The sequence below is a fragment of the Astatotilapia calliptera genome, chromosome 7 (genome assembly GCF_900246225.1).
Source record: "Astatotilapia calliptera chromosome 7, fAstCal1.2, whole genome shotgun sequence".
Classification (NCBI taxonomy): domain Eukaryota; kingdom Metazoa; phylum Chordata; class Actinopteri; order Cichliformes; family Cichlidae; genus Astatotilapia; species Astatotilapia calliptera.
This window is the reverse complement of record NC_039308.1, coordinates 66,128,233-66,155,248: the sequence shown is the minus strand read 5'-3', so window position 1 is coordinate 66,155,248 and position 27,016 is coordinate 66,128,233. Positions and strand designations below refer to the sequence as shown.

Here is a 27,016-nt window from a genome sequence, read left to right as displayed (position 1 = left end):
TCACATTACATGCAGAACTTCTTTTACTTCGTGTGATTTTGGGCAGCTCTCTCTCATTTCCACATTGCAAATGTTTGCAGTCCTGTATGTCGGGTAAATCAAATATTCTGGTTGTGCCAAAGTGCACAAAGTACGAGGCAATGGGGACGGAGGGGGAAATAAAGTACAGAGCAAATCAATTTTGCTGTTGATGAATTTTTACTAGTTGATTTTAAAAGTCATCTCAAAGTTCAATGTAGCCAACAGTTTGAATCAAAATGTGTCATAATACGCATAATACACAGTGCATTTAGCCTCCAACCAATCTTTCTCCTCGTCTCAATACATTAAAAAATCAGCCCTCAAAGGACTGCACAGTTAGCGGTCAGTAACTGAGTCATCGCTACAGCGTATCGAGTTTTGCGTGTGGGTTCACTGTTAGAAGAGGTCAAGAGAAATAAGTGTAGAGCAGCAAGAGATGATTTTTTTAACCTTGTGAAAACAAATTTGCTGCTTTCTTAAAAACGTCACACAATCCCCGTTTTTCTTCCTTATGTTCTGATGCACATAAATGTTTGAAGCTATCAATGATCAATAATCCATTTTCTTTTATACTATATATTACAAATATTTAAATGTAATACATTGTTTTATACTGTTCCCATTTGTTCTTTGTTACCTTGTGTTATGTGTTGGGTCTAAACTTAGACCCCGCTGACCCCGAGACTTACTCCCATGAATGACAAAAAAGAGCAAGGCAACAGCGGTCGATCGATTTACTTGCAAGAGAGGCCCATCACGAATGACCCCGACGACGGCCTCCTCTCGCTGCCTTTCATTGAAAAACGTTCACAAGAAACAATAGTTTACAATGGTTCACGCAAGTACCCTCGTAACCCCCCTTGGTTACAAAGACAAGGCGCTGTGTGTGTGTGTGTGTGTGTGTGTGTGTGTGTGTGTGTGTGTGTGTGTGTGTGTGTGTGTGTGTGTGTGTGTGTGCGCGTGACTTCCTGATCACAACAACATCCTGGTCATAAAAGGGGTAATCTCCCCCACAGGTTCAATTCCTGTATTGGTTCACCATAAACAACACAGTAAAGCCATAAAAAGGGCAGGAAGCTTATCAAGCATCAAACAAACCTTCACAAGGATGTGCTTGTGATAAAACACGACAGCCCCCCCAGAACCTCGAGAGGCTGGGGAGGGGACAACACAGAGAAACAATGTAGAGATGGTAAGCATAAAAATGACAACATTTACCAATTCGCTTTAACATTATGGCTCGTGTAGGGGTGGCCAGACCATAACATAATTGTGATCCCTCCTCGAGTCCAAGCAGCACACAGTTCATACAATTTGATAAGAATTCTGTACAATGAGATGATTTAACACAAAAGAAGGAGTGGGCTATAACTTCGGGGTGGACCTAATGCCAAAACAACAAACAAAAGGAGCCTATCTAAACTTACCTACAAAAAGAATTAAACCAAATGACAGAAACTTACCTCCCTAACTAACAAAAACATCAAGTACGTTGTCTCCAGGTAGGTAGCCAATCCGCAGGAACCGTCTCCTGGATCCACCTATGATGGAAAAGCACCTGCACGCTTAAATTTGCATACGAGAGACAAGATTACGACAGCAGTCGTAACACCTTGTCTTCACTTTCTTTGGATCTCGTAAAAACAAACAGGCATTACAGTCGAATGCTTAATAATGTAAATAATGCAACACAACCATATCGACTTGTAGACGTGGTCGGGACGACCAACTGCTGAAGTTCAAACTGAGCATAAAGGCCATGAAAGGTTTTTTGTGCCTTTGAGCATGGCATGGCTTTTGGTGCCAGACAGGCTAGTCTGGGATCTTCCCACACGACCACATCGTATCCAGCAAGAGAAAATGTAAGAACAGAATAGTCAGACTGGTTCAAGCTGATAGGAAGGCAACCGTAACGCAGCTATAAAAGCAGCTTGCATTTGACTAACCCCAACTGGACAATAGAAGACTGGAAGATGCTGATGAGGCTCGGCACTGTGACTTTCCGATGGGAGGATCGGGATTTGAGCAACATGAAAGCATGAATCCGTCCTTTTACCAGTGCTTCAGGCTGGTTCAGGTGTGGGGGGAAATCTTCTCGCTACACATTGGACCCTTTAGTACCAACTGTTTTAAATAGCACAGCCTACCCGAGTGTTGCTGTCAGTCCCTTTATGACCACACATGTTCACATGTTCTGATGACGTGCTGTCACATACTGTCATGTTCAAGAAACCAGTTTGAAATGATGTGAGCTGAGTTCACTGCACACAAACAGTCTCCACAGTCACCAGATCTCAGTCCAATCGATAGTAAACATTTGGCATTGGTAGAGCAGTAAATTTGCATCTTGGCTGTAGAGTCAACAAATCTGAAGCAACTGTGTAACACCATCATGTCAATATGGACCAAAACCTCTGAGAAATGTTGACCTTGTTGAATTTATGCCCCAATAAATGAAGGCAGTTCTCAAGGCAAACTCAGTACTAACAAGATGTACCTAATAAAGTGGCAGGTGAGTGCATATCTACCAGTGTTCTTTAGGAAACATCCCCTAGCTACTGTAAATTCTCAAATGGTTGAAGAAATGTTTCTATATGCAGGTCGGTGTGAGTATGATAGTTAGTGTGTAGACTCACACACTGATGCCAAATGACAATTTAATTAAGATGGACAACATTTCTGTCCCAGTTTAACCTGCAAACCAATACAACAACCAACCTTTCTCATGTGGTGTGACTAAAAGCACCCACGGGAACACGGAGAGGAAGGAGTAAGGGTCTCAGAGGAAGGACGAATCAACAGGAAAGCACCTCTCATAGAAATGCTTGGAAATGTACTCCCCACTAGTCTAATTGTCTGAGTGTGTGCAGCTTAAATAAATATCTAAGTGGTGCGAAATGAGGGGATGGGAATCTCAGTAATAAGAAACTGAACCGGTGTCGTGCTCACAGTGAATGAAATCAACCACAGTGTAAGGTTAGCCCGTTACTCTGCTGATTTAAGGCTGAAGAAAAATTTTCAAGGATGCAAGCTGCCGGTTTTTCATTTTCATGTCACTCTGCTGAGCAAAACGGGCTGAGTCATGCAGTCTCCTCCATTTTCCTCTCTCTCTTGCTTGCGTCCTGGGATGTGAAGGGACTGATTACAGGCTAATCAGCTGTTTGGAATTTGGTTCTCATTTCTTGCAGCTGAGTAAAGTAAACGAGTGTTAAAAGAGAGAAACAGGATCAGGGGCAGGGAGAGGCTTTCATACTCTCAGTGTGCCAGCAAATAATTAAAACAATCCTAAAAGATGCCAAGAGGAGAAAGCAGAGAGTGTGAAGCAGGAGTAAATTGCTTTTCTTCCTGGTAATTACAGGTTTATGCTTTTCAACTGATGCAAAGAGCTGCTATTTTGCACCTTATTATGATAATAATATTTTCTTGCTCGATGCGTACGTTCGGCCGCATGTGTGCGCGTCACCGGTTTGGGCTGTGTTTTGCACTTTGCTCTGTTCCTGCTTAATAATGACAATGCAAACTGTTCATTCTTCGAGTTTCAGGCCACCATCTCTCTGCGCACACTCTGCTGTTGCTGTTAAATCGACACAGTGGGTCTTTGTTCAGTATACTCTGTGGAGCGTCTGCAGTTGTTCAGTGGAACTGGCACAGAGCCTCCTCGAGACTTCACCTGGCTCACAGCAGACGGCAGTGAGCGGGCTGGAAAAAAAGCTTTGATGCTTTTCTGGTTCTGCAAAGGGAAAGTCAGAGGTAGGCTGAGTATTCATATTCAGTCACATACTTGCTGGGTCTGATTTAAGCCAGGATTCAGTGTTCCTGGATCTGCAGCCGCACCGGGAAAAGGCAGAGCAAAAAAGCATGTAATGAAAGACGAAGAGTGGCTCCGTTTACTTCAACAATGAGATCTGTTTTGTTCTTTGTCCATCTGTGCTGAACTGCTTTCATCAAGTTGTTGTCCCATCGAACACGTTTAATTTATCAGTGGTGATCAGCAGAGATGGGCAGTAACGCGTTACTGTAATCCGATTACTTTTTTCAAGTAACGAGTAAAGTAAGGGATTACTATTGCAAAAACGGTAATTAGATTACCGTTACTTTCCTGTAGGAACACTGCGTTACTGCGTTACTAAAACCGTGATTTTTTGCGAGAATGTCTCACGACAGTGACGTCAGCGAGTGCGACGTTCGTGACAACAGCTGTGTGCAGATCAACAGTGGATCATATATCGAGTGCGGAGAGAGTATGAGCGTGCAGCGTTTAAAGCGTGGAAGTACTGACCTTACTTTGAGTTTGATTCCATAAAAAGTGACAAAAACATTAGTGTCCGCTGTGTGTGGGAAGAAAACTTCTTTTTACAGCGAAAAAACCCCTAAACTTCCAACAAGCACCGAGTAGCTACGACGTAATGGGAAACTCACAGAGAAACTCGCGGATTCTTCCACTGACCGCGGCACACCTGCACCAGGGTAAACCTCCGCCTGCCCCACTCCTGCTTTACAGGTGAAAATAGAGCAACAGGACCGCTGAGTCTTTGATTTTATTTATTTTCTGCTGTGTTTTACTTGCATCTATTTGAAAGACTGAGTGTAAACACAAAAAATATTTTATTTTATGAGCTGGAATGTGCAGAAAATAGGTTTAAATGTTAAACTAATTTCTTCCAGTCAGAGAATGTTGCAGATAATTTAATTTTTGCTTGATGCATAAAGTTAAAAGATTAAAACTAATAAAACAAGTTTAAAAAAGAGACTTTTCCATTTGATTACATTTTGTATGATGGATTATGCAGAAAAAGTAGAATTGGCTGAAAGATCTATCACTTTATCACCTATTCAGGTTGTAAATCGTGTTTTTAAAAAGTAACTAAGTAACTAAGTAACTAATTACTTTTGAAAATAAGTAATCAGTAAAGTAATGGGATTACTTTTTGGGGAAGTAATCAGTAATTAGTTACTGATTACTTTTTTCAAGTAACTTGACCAACACTGGTGATCAGTAGCTTTTGCTAGTGTAAAAGTAAAAATAATATCCACAACAGTAAATGGGTGATACTCACAGATGTTCCACGATGCAGTAGCTTTCTATGTTTTCACTCGAGACGGTTTCTCACGACTGCCAATGAAACTTCTCACCACATCCTAAAAAGAAACACCTTCTCACCTTTTACACCAAGTTGCTTTGCTCACACACGCAAAGACAAAGCTGAATCTGTTTGATTGATGCGACACACGCCAGCTTTTCTCTGGTCCTGCCACATTCATTTCCTCTGCATGGACCCGCTGCACTGTGCTGATACAGAGCAGAAATATGAACAGGTGTGACATGGGTAATTTGTTCACATGGCCTAGAGCAGTAGTTGGCCAAAACTGGGCAGCTCAGCTCAGTTTAGAGTTGAAATAGCTCGCAGCGACTGACCGAGGTCTCTGTAGGCGACCCCAAAGAAATCACTCATGTTTTGAGAACCATGGCTCCAAAGCCAAATTCCCTCTCTCGCTCTCTCGCTCTCTCGCTCCGTCCTTGTGTCTCAAAGAAATGTTAAAAGGAAATTTAATATATCTCATTAAAAGTAATGCAAATGTTTGTTGAACTCTGGTTTCACTTACAATAAATCAGGTCAGTTCAACACTCGATGTGTAATGCTTTGTGACTAAATGGCCTGTACCCACATTTTTAAAGTAACCTGAGAAATCAAATGAAAGCAGGACAAACCTTCACCCAACTGTCCTCACAGCTTCAAGCAGCTTCAAGCAGCTCTTCAGCACAGTGTTCAAACTGGATTTATGCTTTACACAAAGGGATTTAGGTGAGTCCCACCATAAATACCTGTTGTGCTGATCCATCGTCCAGGCGTTATATCCACTACCACAGCACTAAGTGAGCGTATTCTACAAGATTAGGTGTTAGTTAGTTACTAAACTGCAATGCATATAAAAGTGATATTCAGACTATAATCATAATGCAGAAAAGGGCTATTAGATTAATAAATCATGAGGGGTATAGGGCTCACACAAATGCACTCTCTATTAAGACACAAGCCAGGATCTGGTGAAGTTTAAAACAGTGCAAATAATATATAAGGCCAGGCAAAACAACTGCATGGAATGATGTTATGAAATGTTGGTGAATGTATATGTTTGAAATAAAAATGAACTGAACTGAAAACTACACACGAACTTTTTTTCCCATCAGAATGTTAGAAATTCAGTATTCACATAAATCGGCCTCTACATACAACAAAGCTTGTAGGAGGAATGCAAATTTCTAGTGGTTTTACAGATAAAGCAACTGTGACAGAGCTCTGGAGTCCATGCATATACTTCAGGCCAAGGCAGAGTATATCCATGCATAATGCAGAGTCCGGTTTTCACAGATTTGTTTTATTGTTTTGCTCTGTTTTTGTCCCAAATGGTCAGAAAGTCTGCAGATGTCATACACAGTGATGTCTGTATAAACTTTGCTTAAATGCCTCACCAGCACAGAAGGTTAATCCGTGTTAGTGCCGTCTCTGAAGATTTGAAGGTCCAACAACAGGGTAGTGTCAGAAGCCCAACAGGTTGGGGCCAGACTGGTGGTGCTGGGTCACAGTTCTTACCTGAATTGGAATTTATTGAGATCTTTGGCTATAGCCATAGTTGTCTGACTCGTCCCAGATCACCATTGCAGAAGCAACAGAGCCAGCGATCCAGAAGGGCGAGAATTTGTTTTCCTGATGCACTTACACACAGTTTCGGTCTCACGTGTCCCCGTCTTATCGCCATCCTTGATCCCTCTTCTTATCTCACCTTCCCTTTTTCTTTCCTTCTCCTCTCGCTTTGCAAAACCGCAGATTTGGATGAAGCGTACAGTTGCCGTAGCCAAACGCAAGCCGGAACAACCTCTAGTTCTACTGCTTCCCTTGATTGATGTTCTCATATCTGTCGCTCGCACACACACTCAGCGGCTCTCAGATAGAAACAGACTATTAGCATTGGCTCTGTGCCGTCTCCATTCTCACAGTAAGTTAGACTCAAATCAGAAGAAGATCTCGTTGGCAGAGGAGAAAGAAGAAAATGATAGAGAGACAGATAAAGACAGTGAGCTAAAGTTAGTGCCAGCTCAGAGTCCAGACAGGAAGAAGAAGATGGAAACAAACGAATGAGACAAGTGCATAATAGTGTTTACTGTGAAATGCTGTCATTGCCAGCCGAGTGTATTACTATACATCCATCTAAGTTGCGGTGCACAAAACTGAAACTGTGCTCGTGTGTTGTGCATGAGAAATTAAAATTGGCTGTGATGGTTGCAAACGCTGAAGTCAGAGTCGTAACAGAGTATCGCAGGAGTGCAAAATGGTCAGTTTATCGAGCGACCCAGTAAAGCAGAGGTGCGTGACCCTCTCCTCTCCACGTGCACACATCCTGCAAGAGTTTAAATATTTAAATTGGATGCATTTCCCTTTTCCTCACATAGCCTTATCATTATACTTTAAAGACCCATGAGATCACCTGGGAACCATATATTGTGTTATTTGACTCTGATCTGTGTCTCATTATGCATCGCTATCTTCTTCTTACTGTTGGGCATTTTCATCAGGAAAACAGTATTTTAGCTTCCAGCCTTTCCGCCGCCCCTACCTCGATTCATTATGTGTCTTTGAACAGCTCAGACCTCTGAATATGAATGACGCCTGCATCGCTCTGATACAGGTGAGTAGTTTATTTGATTATTCAAGGAAGTAAACAAATTACCATGTAAGGATGAAAAAAGATGACTGAATAAACACTGGCATGAGCATATTAGCATGTTTTTTTCATCACCTGCTCAAAGACAGTCCATAGATTATCTGAACACAGAAGAATATGCAACAACGACTTTAACCCTTACAACCAGTGTGAGGCAAATTTGACCCGATTGGATCTGACTGCAGGAACATTTCACTAAAGTTCATCCATTTAGTCTAAAATGTGGTGAGTTTTCACAACAATTGTATAGAGAAAAAATACTATGAGGGAGCGTGCTTTTTCCTTTCGTGCCCCATTTTTGTGGAACAACCTCCCTGAAGATATTAGGCAGGCATGCTGTGTGGAGGGTTTTAAAGCTAAGTTAAAGCTCCACTTGTTCCTGATCCTGTGTCGTAATTCCATGCCAGTTTTTACTGGTTCTATCAGTTTTTAAATTGTCTTGTTTTTTTCTGTATTGCTTTATTTATTTATTTTTATCTTCAAATAGCTCCTCAGCATATTATTATTATTATTGTTGTTGTTGTTGTTGCTTTTGTTAATTTAGTGGCTAGCATTGTCACCTTCTGGTGGATTATACAATTATAAAATCACCTGAGATGCCAGTGTGGGAAATACAGACACACATGTTTCCATCCATCCTCTTTCCGGATCGCTGGAGCCTATCTTAGGCTTGTCTTAGGGCAAGAGGCAGGTACACCCTGGACAGGGCTAACACATAGACACAAACCATTCGCACATTGTGCAAAGACTTGTGCAGGAAGCAAACGTGGGAGTACATGCAGCCTGATGGTGGAATTGAACTCAGGACCTTCTTGCAGTGAGGCAACAGTGCTACCACCGTGATGCTCCTGTTTCCTGCCGTCACTTTAAGTACATATACTAATTTGCAGTAATCAAGTTTTAGGCTCCAAGTGTTAATTAATATGGAGATTCTCATTATAATTATGAATGATCGTTCTGAGGATGATACAGAACTAAAGGCAGCGTTTCATGGCTGTAATAATGTTTGTATAATGAATCCCAGCAGCTTCGGATGCTCCTGGCAGTTTCACTCTCAAAATCTAAATTTGTGAAAGCAGATGTTTTCTGCAGAAACATGTTTTACCTCAAATATCGACTTCCCTATTTTGTGAAACACTGATTAATGAATAATTATCCTTTTTTTTTTATGTCAGATAGTTTTAATCCTGAATTGATCAGTACTTCAAAATTTGTTGAGATGTATTATGAAGGAATTGTTGAACCATACTGTGAGGGTGTAGAATATGAAGAGTATGTAAGGGTTAAACTAAAAAGACGTCAATGGATTAAAAGCAGGAAGGGCTGAAACTTCAATGCCAGGAATACGAAGCTAATCTAGTAAATGGGAAGTGTTCTGCTAGAGAGCGATTGGCTGTTTAAATGCGGGCGATGAAGAAAAAAGGCAGAAAACTGAAGTAAAATGAAATGCTTTCTATGTATGAAAGCAATGTTTTTTTTTTTTTCAAATAAAACAGTCATAAGAACAGAAATTATAAGAATATCCTAAATGACAGTGGTGCACATTCTACAAAGGGAGGAGAGAGCCTAGATATTCATTACGTCGCTGTAAAACCAACACAGGCTCAGCAGGAAAACAGTCTCAGCTTTAAGGGGAAACAGATGAATTCAGCGTATGCTTTGAGAGTTTCATGTGGATTCTAATCTAATCTTTTAGTCTCAGTAGAGCAGGCAGCTGTTTTCAGTAAACAATCTCTCATAAGCGCTGCATAAAATGGCAGAGAAACAAAGTTAGCTTCAAAGTTGGTGAAGATATTTAGCTGCGAAACAGCAGAGGTTTCCTTCAGTGGGGGGATAGTGGGGTAAAAGGTCACCATGTCCAATTGTGACTAACTCGTTATGGAGTTTTGTCCCTGGGTGGTAAGCAGTTAATGTTGTTTAAAGTTTAGGAAACTTTAAATTAAGGAGCGGTCAAACTCATTATTAAAGGCATACTACTGAAGCCCATGACCCTGAATCCTCCCTTAGTTATGCTGCAATAGGTGTAGGCTGCTGCGGATTCCCATGATGCACTGGGTGTTTCTTCTTCACTCACTATGTGTTAATAGTACTCTCTGCAGATGGCCCCGCCCCTCCCTGAGCCTGGTTCTGCCGGAGGTTTCTTCCTGTTAAAAGGGAGTTTTTCCTTCCCACTGTCACCGAAGTGTTTGCTCACAGGGGCTCATAGGTCATAGGTTTTTCTCTGTATGTATTATTGTAGGGTCGACCTTACAATATAAAGATTTGGTGCTGTATAAATAAAATGGGATTGAATTATTAAAGCCATACTACTGAACCTGTGAAAACTGTTGTGTGATATCCTCACGGGGTTTAAAGGGAGCTTCCCTTTGTCTGATTTAGGACACTTACTTAGGAAACAGGAAAAGACCAACAAAAATGCTTTTAGTTGGAGTAAAAATGTAGATTAAGGTTCTTGAAACTTCACACATCAGGGACTAAAATCACTGCTGTTTTTTCCGTCTGCCTGCACGAGTTCTGCAACTTTTTTCCAAGTGAAGTACTAAATCACTAGAGAACCTATTCAGGCTACAAAAGGGTTTGTTTTATGTGTAACTATAGTTTGAATGTTCACAGGGGACCAGGACAGGCATCTTACACCCAGCTCTGTTCTACCAACATCACCCTACTTCCATATAATTACTTATTCTTTGCAAAGAAAAAAACATGGAGCCTTCCAATGCATGCTTTATGTTGTAAAAGTTCAGATTTGCCTTCCTAACTTCAAAAATGCTTGCATGAGTGGATTCGTGGGCGTGAGCAAGTAATCATGAGATATTTAAACAAGTGTTGATACTGAGCAAGTTTACTCATAGAACCAGTTACGCCAGTCGGCTTTTTCAGTGTTGTTTTGTTTCGTTTTAATGCAGAATTATCAGCCTATGTTGTTAATAGTTTAATCCTCTGTTACATGTTTTTAGTTACCTGTAAATTGTATGGATATGCTTGTATTTATATGGCCAACAAAATGAGTTGAAAACATAATAATCTCAATATTTGCATTTAAAGTAATACTGGGTCTAATTCAGAGAATATGCATTTATAACCTTGCTTGGAAAACGGACCCCAAAACCTTGTGTGTATTTAAAAAAGGGATTTACACGAACAACTAGACTAAATTACTCAGAACTGGTGCCAGCAACATTTCTTAGGCTACTTAAGTCTAAAACAAACAAGAGAAACAACCTGAATTTATGCAAACGATGTTCTTTCAGAGCACTTGCGAGTCAGCTTTCATCTTCTCTCTAAATTAGCTCTTATTGCAAATTGTCTCTCTTATTCTGTGTATCCCACCCACACCTGCTATTGACACAAACATAATCACAGATGCACACAATGTATGCCAGCATTTTGCTCCTGTTGTAACTGGATTACAAGTGGGTGGCAATCCTCTTTCTCCCCCCTCCGCGCTTCCGTAACGCTTTGAGTTGTCTGGGAAAACTGAGGATCCTGGCTCACATCGGACTTTTCGAAAGAGCTCATCTCTCACACGTTCAGCGCAGCGACAGTGGATCTCTAACTTCAGATTAGGATTTAGGGAAGAGTTGTCAAACTTTTTCATTGTGTATTGTTTAAGACATTTTAGATTTCAAAAGCCAGCTTGTCTTATGATTGCTACCATACGCATATTTTATGTAACTCCATATTTTATGGATGACTCACTTTTTAAACCCCTTGTAGTCTGATTGTCTTTCGTGTGTCCGGCCCTGGATCGCTTCTTGTAGGACAATCGGACAATTGCAGCCGACTCCTAACATCCCAACCTGTGTTGTGTTCGCTCTTACAGCGAAGGACGATTCCTCACCGAAACATTCCCAAAGCCATAGCAGGTCAGAGTAGCCCCTGAGGGTGCAGCGGAAAGAGTCACACTGTGGACCTATTGATGCTTTACTTTCTGCAACTCTAGTGAAATCTGAACAAATCACCTTGCTGTCCTAGAAGTTATTTCACAATAAACGCAGGGTATTGTGCATCTATAGGTCATTTTTGCTTTAAACTGTGTGTTTTACCTTATGTTGAAGTGTGTGTGTGCGCGGTGAGCTAAATGAGGACACGTGCAGCGTTGTGTGTGTGGTCTGTCTCGTTTGTTGACTGATTTGTTTGGACCTTTTCTGGTTTTGGAGATAAACACGTTGAAGCAGATATGAATATTCCTAATGGCTTTTTAATGTCTTTCTAATTTGCCCTTTAAAGGGCTCTAATGGACTGTCCCCATGTTTGCACAGAGAGGAAAAAACAATGGCTCTGACTCATTTGGTGGTTACCTTTGAGCCTGCACTAAAGCAGACAATATCATTACAGTCCTTTAGAGCTCCTCCTGTAGGAAGAAACATAGTACCGTCATACTTTACACCAAGTGTTTGTGTAGCAGCGCACATTTAAAAGGGCTTCCTGGGGTCCCAGCTCTGGAATAAATGTGTTTCAGCGCGTTGAATGAAAATATCCGTTAGTTTACCGAGTGAGGAATTTTTGTTTTATTCCAATCGGGCAGCGGGTATGAAAGATCACAGAGAATCGATCTTGATGACTCTGAGCACGTTACTGTGGATGTTTTGGTGATTTTCACGAGCTCAGTTGCTTCTCAGTAAAACTTTAACTTCTTCTCTACCAAATTCACACTTTTTTGCCATTTCTATCCAATAATAGAAATAATAGAAATAATGTGACATCAGTCACATTATTTCTATCCGATAATGTGACTGATGTCATCGCACTAGGCAGGCAGCTGTGCAAAAATGCTTATACGTTTAACAACAAATACCTTCCCGACATTGTTGTGTACATGTTCACGTGTGTGCATTTCACTGTCGCAATGCAGCGATGATGAAAAACTGATGCAAGACACAAACCAGAGCATGTGTCTAAAACCGCAGTCGGTGACGGCGAGAGAGACATATGGAGGTTAATAACCTGTCAGCCCAGCTCTGTAACAGTGGAGAAGTAGGCCTAATGAATCATGTGGCTCTTCAGTGTGTTTAACAAGCGTGTGTAATACAAGTGTGTGTGTGTGTGTGTGTGTGTGTGTGTGTGTGTGTGTGTGTGTGTGTGTGTGTGTGTGTGTGTGTGTGTGTGTGTGACATCCAGGCAGAAAAGGAGCATTTACAATGATAGAAGCGTCATTATTAGTAGCATTTTGTTGCAATGAAACATATGTGTTTGTTAACAGTAGTAATCGCTGGGAGCGAGAGTGGGAGGGGGAAAGGTGTGAGCAGAGGTTGATTGCAAAGCCATTTCCTAAGGTTTTGTCGCGCTCTGTTAGCTGTAGAGCTCCATTTGAAAGACAATTTGTCTACTGCTGAGCACTCTGGCAAAGAGCGACCTTGTGTTGAAGAAAGTCTGCACAGTCGTGTGTGTGTGCAGTACAGGATGCACCATATGTCAAATAATACATGCACGAAAACAGCAGAGGCAGCTAAAAGTTTGGTACACACACACATAATATATATATATATATATTCATCCATAGTTCTTAAATCAATCACATGTAATGTTACTGTAGCGCAGATGAGAGCCCCTTGCAATCACCATCGAGCAGCCATCAGTGGCCGATTGAGTGGCCGCATTAGCAAGGTCGTGATCTGCTCTCAGGCTCATTTTCAAAGCGATGCAGGCTTGGCCGCTCGCCCACCAGATTTGGAGAGAGGTCCTCATCATCTTCAGACCTCAGCTCTGTTTGGGATCTTTTCAAATGGTACGATCTAATCAAACTGCAGTGCACTGCTGTTTGATTTTTTCTAATATAGAATCGACTGACAGCATCCTGGACGATAGTTGATGTGATGAGGTGTCTCACGTGGTCTCGTTGTTTTCTTACAGGTATGCTGTTCTGCAGGACCCTGCGGGCTGGCTGAGTGTGAACCCAGTCAGAGGAACTGTCAACACCTCAGCCTCGCTGGATCGCGAGTCTCCTTATGTCTACGACAACAAATACACAGCCGTCTTCATCGCCACCGATAACGGTGAGTTGCACTGCAATCTGAGTAAAACTCATATATAATCTAGATAGGATCTGTTTTTAGAAATACTTGAAATGTAAGCCGTCGGGTTTATCCACTGTGGAAACTTTTATTCTCGTTTTCATTGTACAAAGAACTTTTCATGGGTGATGAGTGTCAGTTCAGACATGAAAAGTAGAAACAGAGCCGCCTTTGTAACTACTGAGCACTCTTGACTTTACCTGGCAACAGTCAAAGTGTCATTTTTCCCATGGTGACAATAGGACGGCCTTATGTGGTGCTCCTGCGTCTATTGGACCATATGGCAGCTGCTTGGCAGTGTCAGCCGAGCTGCTGCTTTGAGACTTTCCAAAGCACAGATGAAAGTGTCGGGAGCTTTGGCGCATTTCGCTTTTTTTCTCTTCGCTTCCCACTCTGTCTCATCATCTCTCTGTGTCTCTGTCTCTTTGTCCCCCTTCCTCTGTCTCTCTACCTTCTCCTATCAATCCATCTGGTCTCCTGTGCTCGGGAGATTCTGACAGATCCATTAGAGGAACTGAGGGATTCTATTAGTAGGCAGCAGAATAGCACTGTTGTGCTGGGGAATTCGGTAGCCTTAGAAAGATGAGTGCTGAAAGAGGAGTAATGATGGGGCAGGAGGAGAAGCTAGAAGGGGTGGAAGGGTCAAGAAAAGAAGAAAAGGAAGGGACATAAGAGGAGATAACAAGAAAAAGATATAGAGCAGGGGAAGTGTGTGACGAATAGGTGGAAAATAAGAGAAATGGAGAGTGGACTCAGCCAGGTGAAAGAGTAAGATCTGTGGTAAAGCCGGCAAAGGATGGATGAATGCAGGAAGTTATTGCAAAGTCTTCAGTGGAACTGACATTGTTAGCATGTAACCTCAGATGTGTTTTTAAGTTAAATTCCCATCAGCTTTGAAAAGTGCCTTTTAACAGAGAAAGGTCTGAGCATACGAGGCCTCTAAAACTCCGTTTGTAGTTACTGTGTGCACGTAGACACTGCCTGCAGAGTGACGTGTGCATCGCTTTAGTCCTGTTACATTGTGAGATGACATTAGGGCTGATATAAAAGCTCTGTGCACAAAAAAGAGGAACATTTTCATGTGTTTTATGTTCATTACATATAAAATGAAATATTCCGAGCCTTTTGGTTTATATTATATGTTCATGCTCATGAAAATCATCCTAAAACGTACATTTATATACTTTTTTGGGACCATGAATTACTGCATATGTAGTCGAGTTTACCAAGTCTTTCATCAGTTTTCCTTTTTGTATAATTCTTTCTTGTCAATGCAAACAGAAAACTACGTTCGCTTCGAGCTAACGGGAGCTAACGGGAGGCCGAAGAATGCGGCTAAAACTTTTGCGAGCTCTCGCAAAACTTTTGTGAGATCCCGAGTTTGTTTTGCAAGATCTCGCAAAAGTCCGTCTTAATTTTTTTTCTCCCATGTCCCCTGCGGGGCTCTGTAGAAAACTCAGGCATGACTCTGGTTCTAATATTAAAAAAACCCTTAAAATAAGCTCACTGAGCTAAATATCAGTGTTGTTACAGTGGACTGGCACTGCTAAGGTGCTGGTGATTAGCAGTTATTCTATTAATTATGTATCTTAACATGGTTATATGGTGGTAATTAGCATTTAACACACAGTGCAGCGTAGGCCAATCACAATGTAATTACATTTTCAAGTATTTAACAAAATCAAAGATTCACCAGAATAATGTGTTATTTTCCTGAGTGATTGCAGTTTCTGATGAGACGTTTAACTGTAAACATACATGTTAAACAACAGTTCATAACAGTTACATTAAAGGATGCCTACATGGATTTTTTCAACATTGTTTCACGGCCGACACACTGACGTCCCCTGACACATGTGCCTGTTCTGTGTACTGTATGTCTAGGCTCTAAAAAGCCTGTGCTGCTATTCTGTCTGCAGAGACAAGAACAAGCTCAGTCTTTTAAAAAACGACTGTCGATTTCTGTCGACTGTCTGTGCGTGGTCGAGAAATTTCAGAATACTGATGCGTACCTGCTTGACTGCCACCTCCGCTCTTTTCTGCTCGCTGTGTCATCAACTGGACAAATCTGTTCCTTCCCCACAGCTATCAGCGCAATGATGACTGTATGACAGCCAGCCTGTGTCATAGGCTGTCATACCTACCAGCAGGATATCGATTGACCCTTACATTTTCTGTCTTTATATATATGCAGAGACCTCGAATGAATACTATCCACCTACAGAGGACGAGGAGCAGAAAGACAGAAGGGCTGCGTTTAACAGAAAAAGGACGAGTCCTGTTTCAGGAGTGTCTGTAAACACAAGTGCAAGAAATACAATAGCAGAGAAATCTACTGAAATAAATAACAGAGGTTTAAAGAAAGTATAGGCATCAGTTTTAAAAGTATTGATGAAAATAGTGGTTTTACAGCCACTTTAGGCTGACCTGACCTGGACTCAGAATTGCCACGAATATACGCTATTACAGTTATTTTGTTTTGTGTTTTTTGTGCATGGTTAGCAGCAGATTGACGGTAGCTCCTGTTAACAGCATGAGGGCAGGTCAACTCCAGCAGCCCTCTGGGTTGCAACAGATGGTGGATGATGGTGCGAACACACCATTCCCAGAGACAGATTGAAGTCCAGCTCGAGGAAGAAAGAACAGAGTCATACATATGATATGAGAGATTTACAAAGAAACCAAGATGATGGCATTGATTTAAAAATCAATCAGCTGAAGAGTTAGCAACAGCTGAATGCAGTCTGGAGGCTACGCTCTGCTGCCAGACTAATCAGTTGCACCTATAGAAGAAGCGAGCCAATCATTGGCCACTTTATAATGTGTTAAGTCGTAATCTTTGAGGGTCATGCAGTCGTCACTGTGTGTGCACTTTGTGAGTTATTCACCATTGTATTCATGTTTGTGCAGCTTGTATTGTTTCTAACGGCGTGTTTCTGATTCCCAGTTAATAATTTAAAAGCCACAGATGAGTTTAGCCTGTGCAGCAGCACCTGGCAGGCCTATGGAGCAGGACAATATTGTTTGAAGTGCTATTGTTCCAACCTGAGCGCAGGGCTTGACGGGCTGTTTATATAAACTCTCATCAGTAGCTTCTGTTTTTCAGGCCAGCGAATTCTCCTCTGCTCTCTGATTCCCCGCTGGGAGTCCAGCTGTTCCCGCATCCTACCCTCCTCCCTTTCCTTTGCATTAGTTCTTGTGGGCAGATTAAAGTTGTTTTTTTAATGTCTTTGTCGTACTTGATGCAGAGGCTCTCCGGCCTGCGCCGCACCTGCGTATCCCCTCACTGCTGTGTGTTGCGGTTCGATGTTTTCCGCTGCTCATCATTTAAATGTTAAACTGCCTCCTGGAGGCAGCCATTTGTCATTGGGAGGCATGAATACATTATCAAAGCCCCAGTCGCCTGAAACACGCCAGCACACGCGCGCAATCTTCAGTGTTTACTGCCACTGAACCTGCGATTAAAAACCCTGAAGTTACGGGAAAAGTGGCTGAGCAGTGCTGGTTTAAGCACATGGATATACTAAGGAGAGACCTCCATTTAGACACTGAAATATTATGTGCACACACGTGTACCTGCACCACAGTTAGACAACTCCAACATAGTCAAAGAGCTTTGTTAATTACAGGAATATTAAGTATTGCACACATACATGCAGCCAGACTGAGCCTCAGCCTTCATCACAGTCACATCACATCCCCTCTGGTTTAAATCAAAAGTAGAGAGGGGATGCTGAATTCTAATGGGTCACAGATTAAAACCCTTTGGTGCTCAGACAGATTTAAAATTTAATAGTGTTTAGTCGTGTGTGTGTGTGTGTGTGTGTGTGTGTGTGTGTGTGTGTGTGTGTGTGTGTGTGTGTGTGTGTGTGTGTGTGTGTGTGTGCATATACATAATATGTGAATCTGTGATCTCTCTGAAAGAAAAAGTAATAACAGTGGTAGCAGTGACAGCCTGCACGTGTGCAGAGGTGCACCTTTGTGTGTCTCTGCATATGTCCATTTTCGAGTGCATTGGCTGCCCACTGTGCTGCCTCATTGCCACACTAAGTGTTGGGAACCAGTGTGCAGCTCGTTGCCATAATGGGCTGAGCAATTTCCCTGGCCGGGCAAGCCCAGATACAGAGATTTTACTGCTAAGTGTCTGTCATGTCGCAAGCACATAGTTAGCAGGCTGGCAGGCTACATGCTGATAGATAGACTCGTGTTTTGTCTTGAGCCAGCTGTGATCAGGGTCCCTCAAACAACAGCAGGGAAATAATAAAGCCTGATGAGGCAGTGGTGAGGCCAGCGCACTGGGCCTGAAATCAACAGGCAGACAATAGAAGAGAAATGCAACCAAACAGACTAAAAACGTAACCTCGTGGAGATGATTGTTTATGGAAAACCAAGTATTGTAGTTCTCCTGATCTGTTTTTAATCCATAATAGAACTCTTATTAAGGCTGATTTGGTGATTTAGTTAGTGATGAGTCTTTATTTAATATTATTAAGTCATTAAGATCAGAAGGGCTGTTAAGAGATACGAGCATAGTGAAAGCTAGAAATCAGGCATGTCTGCCTGCGACATCTTTTCAAAAGATCCAATATAGTGCAGTCGAGAAAGCGAGAGCTGAAGAGCAGTCTGCGTCTAATAGAAAGATAAATATAGTAACAGGAGACTCGGTGTCAAGAAGCCAAAAAAAAGAGAGAGAAACATGGAGGGAAATGAGAGAAAGCAGCGAGGAAATTGAAAGGTGAAAATTAAAGACACACAGGACAAAGAAATGAAGTTTTTTTTGGGGTGGAGGAACATTTCTAAAAGAAAACGTGCGACCTCATGACGTGCGTTTGACTGAGTCTTAATTATGTGGATTCTGGAAGCGCTTCCTTGCTCCCGCTCTTCAATCAATCCCTTTATGGTCACAGCCACAGAGGCAGGCAGGTTAACCACCTTCTTGAAATATGTTCTCACCCAGCCAATCAACGATGACCCCGTGCAGCAGTAGGCAAAGGTGATGCTCGTGTAAGGGAAGAGTTCAGGGTGCAGAATAAAGGCAACTTGACCCGCGGAAATGGCAGTGTAATGGATACGCTCTGTAAAGAAGATCGCAGCTCAACGCCGCCTTCCTTCTGTTGCCTCCTCTGTCTTCCTGCGCTGCTTCATTAACCCCAAATACTCACTGTGTCTTTCTCACTTGGAGCTTCAGTAGCACCTCCCTCTCCCTCTCTCTGTCTGTCCTTCACTGAGTGTCTTTGTCTTTTATTCCTCGACTTGTAGCAGAACCCATTGGGGAAGTCTCCACCTTGTAAACAGGCTCACGTCGTGTCTGTGATTAAAGAATGCCTTTGTATGGCTTTGCCAGGGAAGAAATGTCTTTCTCTGTTATTGCCTGTTATCTGGCCTTGCTTATCTCGTGTCCTTGGAATACTGATTCATCCGCAGATCAGAAGTTCTTGCTGTGTCTGGCACACACCAAAACAAACATGGCTCAGCCCACTCAGCAAGGGAGCCTCCGTCTGAGTACAGTACTTTCTGGGTACTTATTTTATAAGCACTGAAACTATTGGCGAGGCTGAATCCGAGTATATTCCGAATTATTAAAATTTAACGACGGTCTCTCGCTTCCTCACCCTCACATTTCCGCCGGCGTGTAGCTTTAATGGCAGGGATCCAAATGAAATGAGATGAGTGGTTAGTGGAGATGGAAACGGATAGATAATGAAAGATGAAGTCAGATGGAATCAAGCAAACGCGGCTGTCGGAGAGCGTGTCATCGGACCAACACAGGAAATCTGTCAGTGCTGCTGAAGAGTCGAACACGCCATCTGCATATCTCAGTGTTTATGTGTATCTATCTATCAGGATGTGAGCGTGCTGTGCATGGTTTGGAGGGTCTTTTAATTTTAATGATGGTTTTAATGATCTTAAGATTTTAGGTTCATCACTAGCTCAAAATATCTAACTTCTTCAGTAGTTACTGAAGAAAACACGCTACATCTCAGTACCATACTGACATCCTTGTTCACCATTAACTCTTATAAAATAAAATAAAAATTTCCAGGGAAAGTTGAAGTGGAAGGTCATCCAGTGCTCAGAAGGTCCGCCCTTTGAGCTCTCTTCCAGTCTGGATGGCGGCGTGTCCTTGGGCAAGATACTGAATTCCTATCAGTGAGAGAGTGTGCGAGCTAGAGTCTATGAAAGTGTTTGTGAATGTGCTGGTACGGTACAGTGAAGTGCTTTGAGTGATGAGTTGCAGAAGAAACGCTCATTTAACTGCTTTTACTTTTAGTTTTTGCAAAAATGATTACCGAGCAAACTGGCAGACAAGCAAAAATTACATTTACGTCACCATTTCCATTTCTCTATCCACCGTAAATAAATAGAAAACGATTACTGGGAGGTGTAAACTCACACATGGATAGGAATTCAGCATCTTGCCCAAGGACACGCCGCCATCCAGACTGGAAGAGAGCTCAAAGGGCGGACCTTCTGAGTACATCTGTATATCTGCCCGTCTGTATAGCACTATAAACATCTGTATACTCTTTTGTAAATCATCTGTACATAACTATTCCCACCTTTTATTCCACCCATATCTGTATATAATCTGCTCTTTGCACTTCTGATTAGATGCAAACTATATTTTGTTACCCTCTATCTATACGTGTGTAATGACAGTAAGGTTGAGTCCTAATCCTAAATGTGTTCAATGGCAAACTGTGACAGAAATAAGGCATCAGGATGTTGCATGCGAGTGTGTCACAGTGTAGCTTATACTCAGACTGTTATTGATTATTTTCATGGCCACATGACATTAACCAAGAGTGCAACAGAGGAGGACTGAAAAACAAACAAACCCCAAAACAACATACCTGAAATATTTTTCAGGTATTTCATAATATTGTTTGCATGCGTGCATCTCCAACTGTCAGTGCCCTGTGCAGAAAGGAGCCCATCTTGCAAAGACCTGGGAAAAGATTTTTAATGAGGTATATGAGGTTCAGGTGTAAAGGCTGCAGGTTAGGGAGAGTCTTTCATTATTTTTGAATATGTAACTAATTTTGGTTTTATTGCTTTCTTACAGAAGCTAGAAGGCAAATCACAAAAATTAAAATGGCTAGGCTCCACATCAGCTGACAAAACAGCTGCTTCTAATTTCAGATAGTTGTTGTTTAAGTGCTTTGAATAGTTAGAGTTTCACTGCCTGAATAATTAAAGTTTTTGGGGCTTTTTCCCCATTTTGGATGAAGAGGCACTACATTTTGATCTGGCAGCTTAACACAGGGGAAAAAATAAATTGTGAGCACACCAAACAAGAAACCTCCCAAAGAGGGCAATTTTGGTGTTTAATTAGCACAAAAAGAGTTTGCAGTGTAAGCCCACTTAAAGCTGTATCAATACCCTCCTTCTCCAATCACTGTGTATAATAGCCAGCAACTGATAACCCAAACTCTATTCTGAAAGTAATTTGCCAGACTAGCAGCGATGCACCTGTCCCCAACCCTGCTTCTCTCCCTCAAGTCATCTCTCTTAATGACTTGTGCCTATTGTAATTTGTTCTGGCTGGTTTCATTTACAGTTCTGATCAGCCAATCAGATTAGCAGTATGTCATGTGATAGTGTTTGCCGAAGCCCTGAGGAGACTGATGAGTGATGGGACAGAATGAAGTGGGTTATCTGAAGGGAGTTTTAACAAGGTCTGGGATTTAAGCAGTGGCAAGATAGAAAACGGGAAAAACACAACAGATAGGCGACTGTATCCTTTAGTTTTACCAGTGCGAGTGCAGGAGGCGCCTGCTCCTTCTATGAAATACTTTTGCCAGCTGAAATCAAGGCGCTATATGATTATAACTGTATGACGCTTTGAAGTTATTTCCTTGACTCAAAGCGAATCGATGAAAAATGAGTTAGGGGTGTGAGACTCAGCATTCTAATTTTCCATTTCTCGGTTTTGCGTTTGTGGTTGGACTCGAAGATCAGAGGCCAGCCGTGGAGTCCACTTTGCAAATTTGTATCAATGTATCAACTACATCAGAACCATCTTCATGTACAGTCTGTGACATGAATATGCACTAATTTATCATTTACACTACGTGTGTATGCGTGCACGCACTCGTGTATGCGTGCACGCACTCGTGTATGCGAGTAAAAAATCAAGTCTGACGTCATTACCCGTTTCTAGGCCCAAATGCCGCTACAGGTCCCAAAGTCAAACGAACACTGAGAGTTACAAACTGTCTAAATTCTTTCATCTTTAATAAAATGATCAGCGTTGCTGCTTTACCAGGTGTAACAATTAAGTTTAACATCCAGGCATCCATGAAAACAGGATTAATGAAGTTTAACGGAGTTAGAAGTTAGCAGGAAGTTAGCTCGCTAGCTTCCACCTAAACATGATATTGCATGTTCTGACTGAGAGATTTCTGAAAAATTCAAACGTACAGTTCTGCTACCACTTCCAACATAAATGAAGACAGAAAACTAAACAGCAGTGACGTTTGTAGGGTTACTGAAGTTTGGCTAGCTGCTATATAATGATGTGCTACGTGGTAGCTAGCTACACAGCTATGCTAGCATAAACACAGTGAAGCTGGAGGATGAACGCTAACTTTTTTCCACTCAATAAAAGCTAACGTGAGGGATCCCGATGGTTCGAGACAAATGCAATCGCATGGCAGGATGCTGTAAAAGGACCAAACTTCAGTCAGGAGAACAACTGAGATAATCCATCCACAGTACGAGGTTAGTCATTAATACTGCTGCATGGGCTGGGCTGTAGCTACATCATAAGGGTTTAAACACTGAGCTTTAAAATGATTCGCGATAATAAAAACCGAGAGAGGCCGACAGTGATCACTGACTGTTTTTAGGGGCTTGTTCAGCCTCTATAGGGTGATAAATAAATGAAATCCAAACCAGCATGAATGAATGAAAACATCTTATCTATTCTTAATATATAGTGTTGAAATAAACAGATCAAATTAAGTTCAATTTCAATTGTGTTTTTTATTTATTTACACAAATTACCTCGAGGCTCTTCACACTGCAAGAAAATCCCAATAAGCACTTGGACCATGGGAACGAAGAGCCCCAGAAGAAGCAGGCTCATGGAGGGGTAATCATCTACCACAAATGGCTGGGTGGTGAGGGGAATAGAAAACAGAGTAGACAAATGTTAATGACAGTAGTGGGATAAAAGCACTGGCTGAGAAAAGAGTTGAATTGAGGCGAAATGCTCGCTGCATCATGGGAAGCCTGCCTCTCATCTTTGAGATATGATGAGGCCCTGATCGTACGAGACTTGTTTGTGAGAAGAAAGATGTTAAATGATATTCTGTATTTAACGGGGAATAAAAACTAAGAAGGCAATACGGGAGAAACATGAGCAGTCTTTTAGTCCCCCTTAGTACTCTCACTGCAATGTTTTAGATCAGCTGGAGGTTTTCCAGGGAGCTTTTAGAACAACCTGATGAGAATGAATCATAGTGGTCCAGCCTAAAACTAATAAATGTAGCATTTCAGCATCGCTCTGTGACAGCAGAGAAGAATTCCTGGTGGAGCAGCGGAGTAGTCCTGCAACAGAGCCACACCATCAAATATGAATTTCTGCAAGTGGAAATATCAATTTTCTTTTGAATGTTGTGCTCCTGACTGAAAGACATTTTAGAATGAATGTATACATCATTTACAGCACTGGGGTCCACGCTGCAGCTCGATGCATTTGAATGAAGTTGTGTAAAAATGTGAGCCAGCGTGGACTCCGGCAGTCTCATCAGATGAAAGGAAATATGAAAATATAGCTGTGTGTGTGTGTGTGTGTGTGTGTGTGTGTGTGGCTCACTGCTGTGCAGTTAGTAATAAAGACTAAGGTTTTTCCTATTTTGCTGGAAGACACTGTAAAGTGATGGCGAACAGGTTTAACTAGATTAGTGTACAATTTTTCGGCACAGTAGACACTTCATATAATCACATAATTTTCAAATTCACTTCCCTCCCATGCTGGCCAGCCTGCTCTCATCTCCTCCCTATCTCATTTCAGATATTCCCTTCATTTATCTTTTCTTATTCTCTTCTATTACCTCGGTGTAGTCCACCTGTGAATTACTCTTCCTGCGTGTTTAGCGGCAGCGTGATATATTGTGACATTTTCCACTGAGCTATTCCTCATGCTACAGGCCTGCACCCGACTTCTCTGCTTGTTGTTATTTGGTTTCCTTCGTGATTTGCTTTTATGTGGCTCGGGAAAAAAATATAATCATAACAACGTTACAGAACATCTTTAGCCAAGGGCATCATCCGCTGGTTGTTTGTACTTAAGCTGCCGTGGAACATAACAGTTATTCTAATGAGCAAAAGAAAAATAGCCAGACAAGAAGAGTCTTATTTCAGCTTTGTCCTTGGCAAACGCTACAAGTGGACCATTCTTTACCTCTACAATTCACCACAATAAGAAGAACTGATCTCCTGGGCAAAAACGAAAATATAACTGCTTGTACTTTCTCCTCTTTGAATGTGTTGTGCTCTTCATCCTCGTCTCCTCTCATAAAACTTCATTGCTGTGACACATTTTCCCTCTAGAGAAAAGATGAAGTGCAAACAGATCACGGATTTTATTCTCACCATACCGTGCAGGGGCATAAATTGGTACATTTCAAAGCGCTGCTGGTCAAAGCCACGTTTTTCATTCGTCTTCTGCAGCCGTGGGAAGAAAAAGCGAGACAACAGAATAAAATATATACAGAGATAACAAAGTTGGACAGTCAGACAAAAAGAGAGCATTAGCCTAAAGCCAAAATGTTGGGAGCAAAAGAGTGTTTGGGGGTAGATGGAGACATATGAAGACAAAGAGATAGAGGGAGAGAAAAAAGCTTAGCTTGTTGCCTTTAGCTGTGGATTAGCCCTGACAGCCCCAGGAGTCAATCAGTCTGTTTGCTCCTCTCATCTCTGGACAGACTGGAGAATAACAAGGCTGTCTAAATGCCAGCCAGGGGCAGGTGGAGGTTTCAGGAATAGTGGTGGACGATGGTGCAAGAAAGCAAAGCCCGAAGAAAGAATATCAACTCGGAATTTCTTCAACTTGCGTCGTTCCTACGAAAAAAACTGCTCGGCGAGTTTTTGGCTGCTGCAGTTGAAATTCTGACAATTTGTAATACTGTATGTAAAAACTCTGTAATCAAACATTTACAGTCATTTATTATATCTGGTTGTAAAGTATTTAGTGTAACCTTTTTGTTTTGAGGCATTACTGCCTGAAAATGAGTTAAAAAAAAGTTGTCTGGAGTCTCAGATGTTAATGACTGAGAGGTGCTTGACTTTGCAGCACGCTGTAAGTAAGCAGTTAGAGAGTTTTATAGGAAATCGCTGCCACAGCCCAGGAGACATTCTGATAAATACAAATCTTATCAAGTGATATTCTCCTCACCTCCTCAATGGCCAGTTCTTTCTCAGCCTGTCTGATGCAGCTTACTGTTAGACGCAAACGACCAGGAAAGAAAGGTACTCAGAGAAGGTTCCCAGAGAATGATAGGAAGCTACGTCACGCCACCACCTATCAGAAGTCGTAATGATGTAAGCACAGCAGGGGTAGTGGCTGTGGGACGAACGGGTAGGAAACACTTTCACCTGTCCTTCAAGTTCAGACTGATATTTTACCGAAAGGCTGAAATGTCAGGTGTCAGAATTAAAACTCGTAATGATTTTTCTGTCTTTGCTCTGACACAGACACACTCTATGAAATCACCAAATATATTTGTTCCAACTTTAAGTTACTTGATTCTCTAAATATCTTTTAATGTGTTAGTATCCTCCAGTTTGTTTTCTTTGTGACCAATCTTAACGATGTCTGATACATTTTTGAAGATTATTCACATAATAACAGAAAGTATCCAGGTGCATCTCCAGGAAGTTATGCATCGGTGGTCGGGATCGCCATAGCAACAGTCATTTGAAAGATCTCTAGCAGTTTGATGGAAGAATCCTAGAAAGGAAACGACGTGGAAATTAACAACAGGAAATCGGTAAACTGTGAGTGAAGCTGAAGTGACCGTTGGCGTGTAGGATTCACGGGAAGGTCAGCTTGCTTGGCTTTTTAGTTTAGCACCTCGTCCCGCGGTTACGCCGCTTACGCTGTCCCTCCTCTAGCATTAGTTTGGGGCGCTGTAGAGGACAGGGTCAAATGTTTTTTAAAAAGTGCAGATGGTTTCTTTCACTAACGTCATCCCAAATTTCTCATTGCTGTTGCCAAGTTGTTGAGCTAATTTTCCTATTGTTTCTATCTCAATAGAATTTCTAGCATTCATTGCATTCAATTATTCATTTTAAAATATTTGTTTTCAATAAATATTTACTTACAGAGCACCACCTTTACCATCTGTGCTGTCTGTCCTGGCATCATAAAAGTGATGCACAGGAGGTTTCACTGTTTCAGTCCTGTAAGAACATTCGGGTGGGTTTAACAGAAAGTTCCTGCAGTGATTGGTTAATGTCAACGATTCGCACGCCGAGCAGAAATCATCTCCTATTTGACACCAGAAGGCTGCACTGGATATTTGTGGTTCACTGAGTAGAGTTTATCTTGTGCGAGTGCAGAACTGCTACTTGAGTCGTCTGCCTGAAGTGGCTCCCAGGCATTGCTCTTTTATAATACCGAAGAGTTATTTTGATGGGGACAATTAGACCTAATCTCATTCGCTAATTAGTGTAATTCCTCAAACCAATTTATTAGAATCGATACCAACTTGTGTAAAGTTAATTTTAGCTTTACACTGTTACATTTTCCAGTGGAAATAATAAGTCATTAATCATCTCTTTTGCACAAAAACGACTCCTCAGGAGGAGGATAGGATAAGGAGGATATGCTCGTGTGAAAACTTTCTGACTTTATCCCAAACGAATTAAACCCAAAACAAAGGAGAGTAGTGCAAAAAATTAGAGCTGCAAAATAAAACAGTGCAGGGATTTTCCATTTGCATTCATTCCATTTTCCCAGTCTTGAAGATGCTAAAATAACAGAGCCTCAGAGGTGACCGGATTACATTAGATCTGACACGACTTCAACTTCTTGCAGCCATGCTGGGATTAAGTTTAACACCGCATAACAATGCGCCGAAATGACCACTGAGGGAAAAGGACTATAATAAAGACAAGTACACGGATCTGCAGCAATAAGACTCTCCTGATAAATACACACTCATTACTGTAGTGCTGCATTTAGTGTCACACTGTTGCTGTTTAAACAATTACTACACAGATTGCTGTTAACAGTATTGGTGATCTGC

The 27,016-nt window shown here is 41.7% G+C and overlaps 1 protein-coding gene across 2 annotated transcripts in view; it reads left to right on the top strand.

Moving 5' to 3' along the window:
- cdh13 (cadherin 13, H-cadherin (heart)) overlaps positions 1-27,016 on the top strand; it is a 387,431-nt gene that overhangs the window by 333,461 nt on the left and 26,954 nt on the right. For both annotated transcript variants that reach the window (XM_026176725.1, XM_026176726.1), the window contains exon 12: positions 13,597-13,739. In XM_026176725.1, coding sequence (XP_026032510.1) covers positions 13,597-13,739 — 143 coding nt within the window. The remainder of the gene's footprint in view (positions 1-13,596; positions 13,740-27,016) is intronic.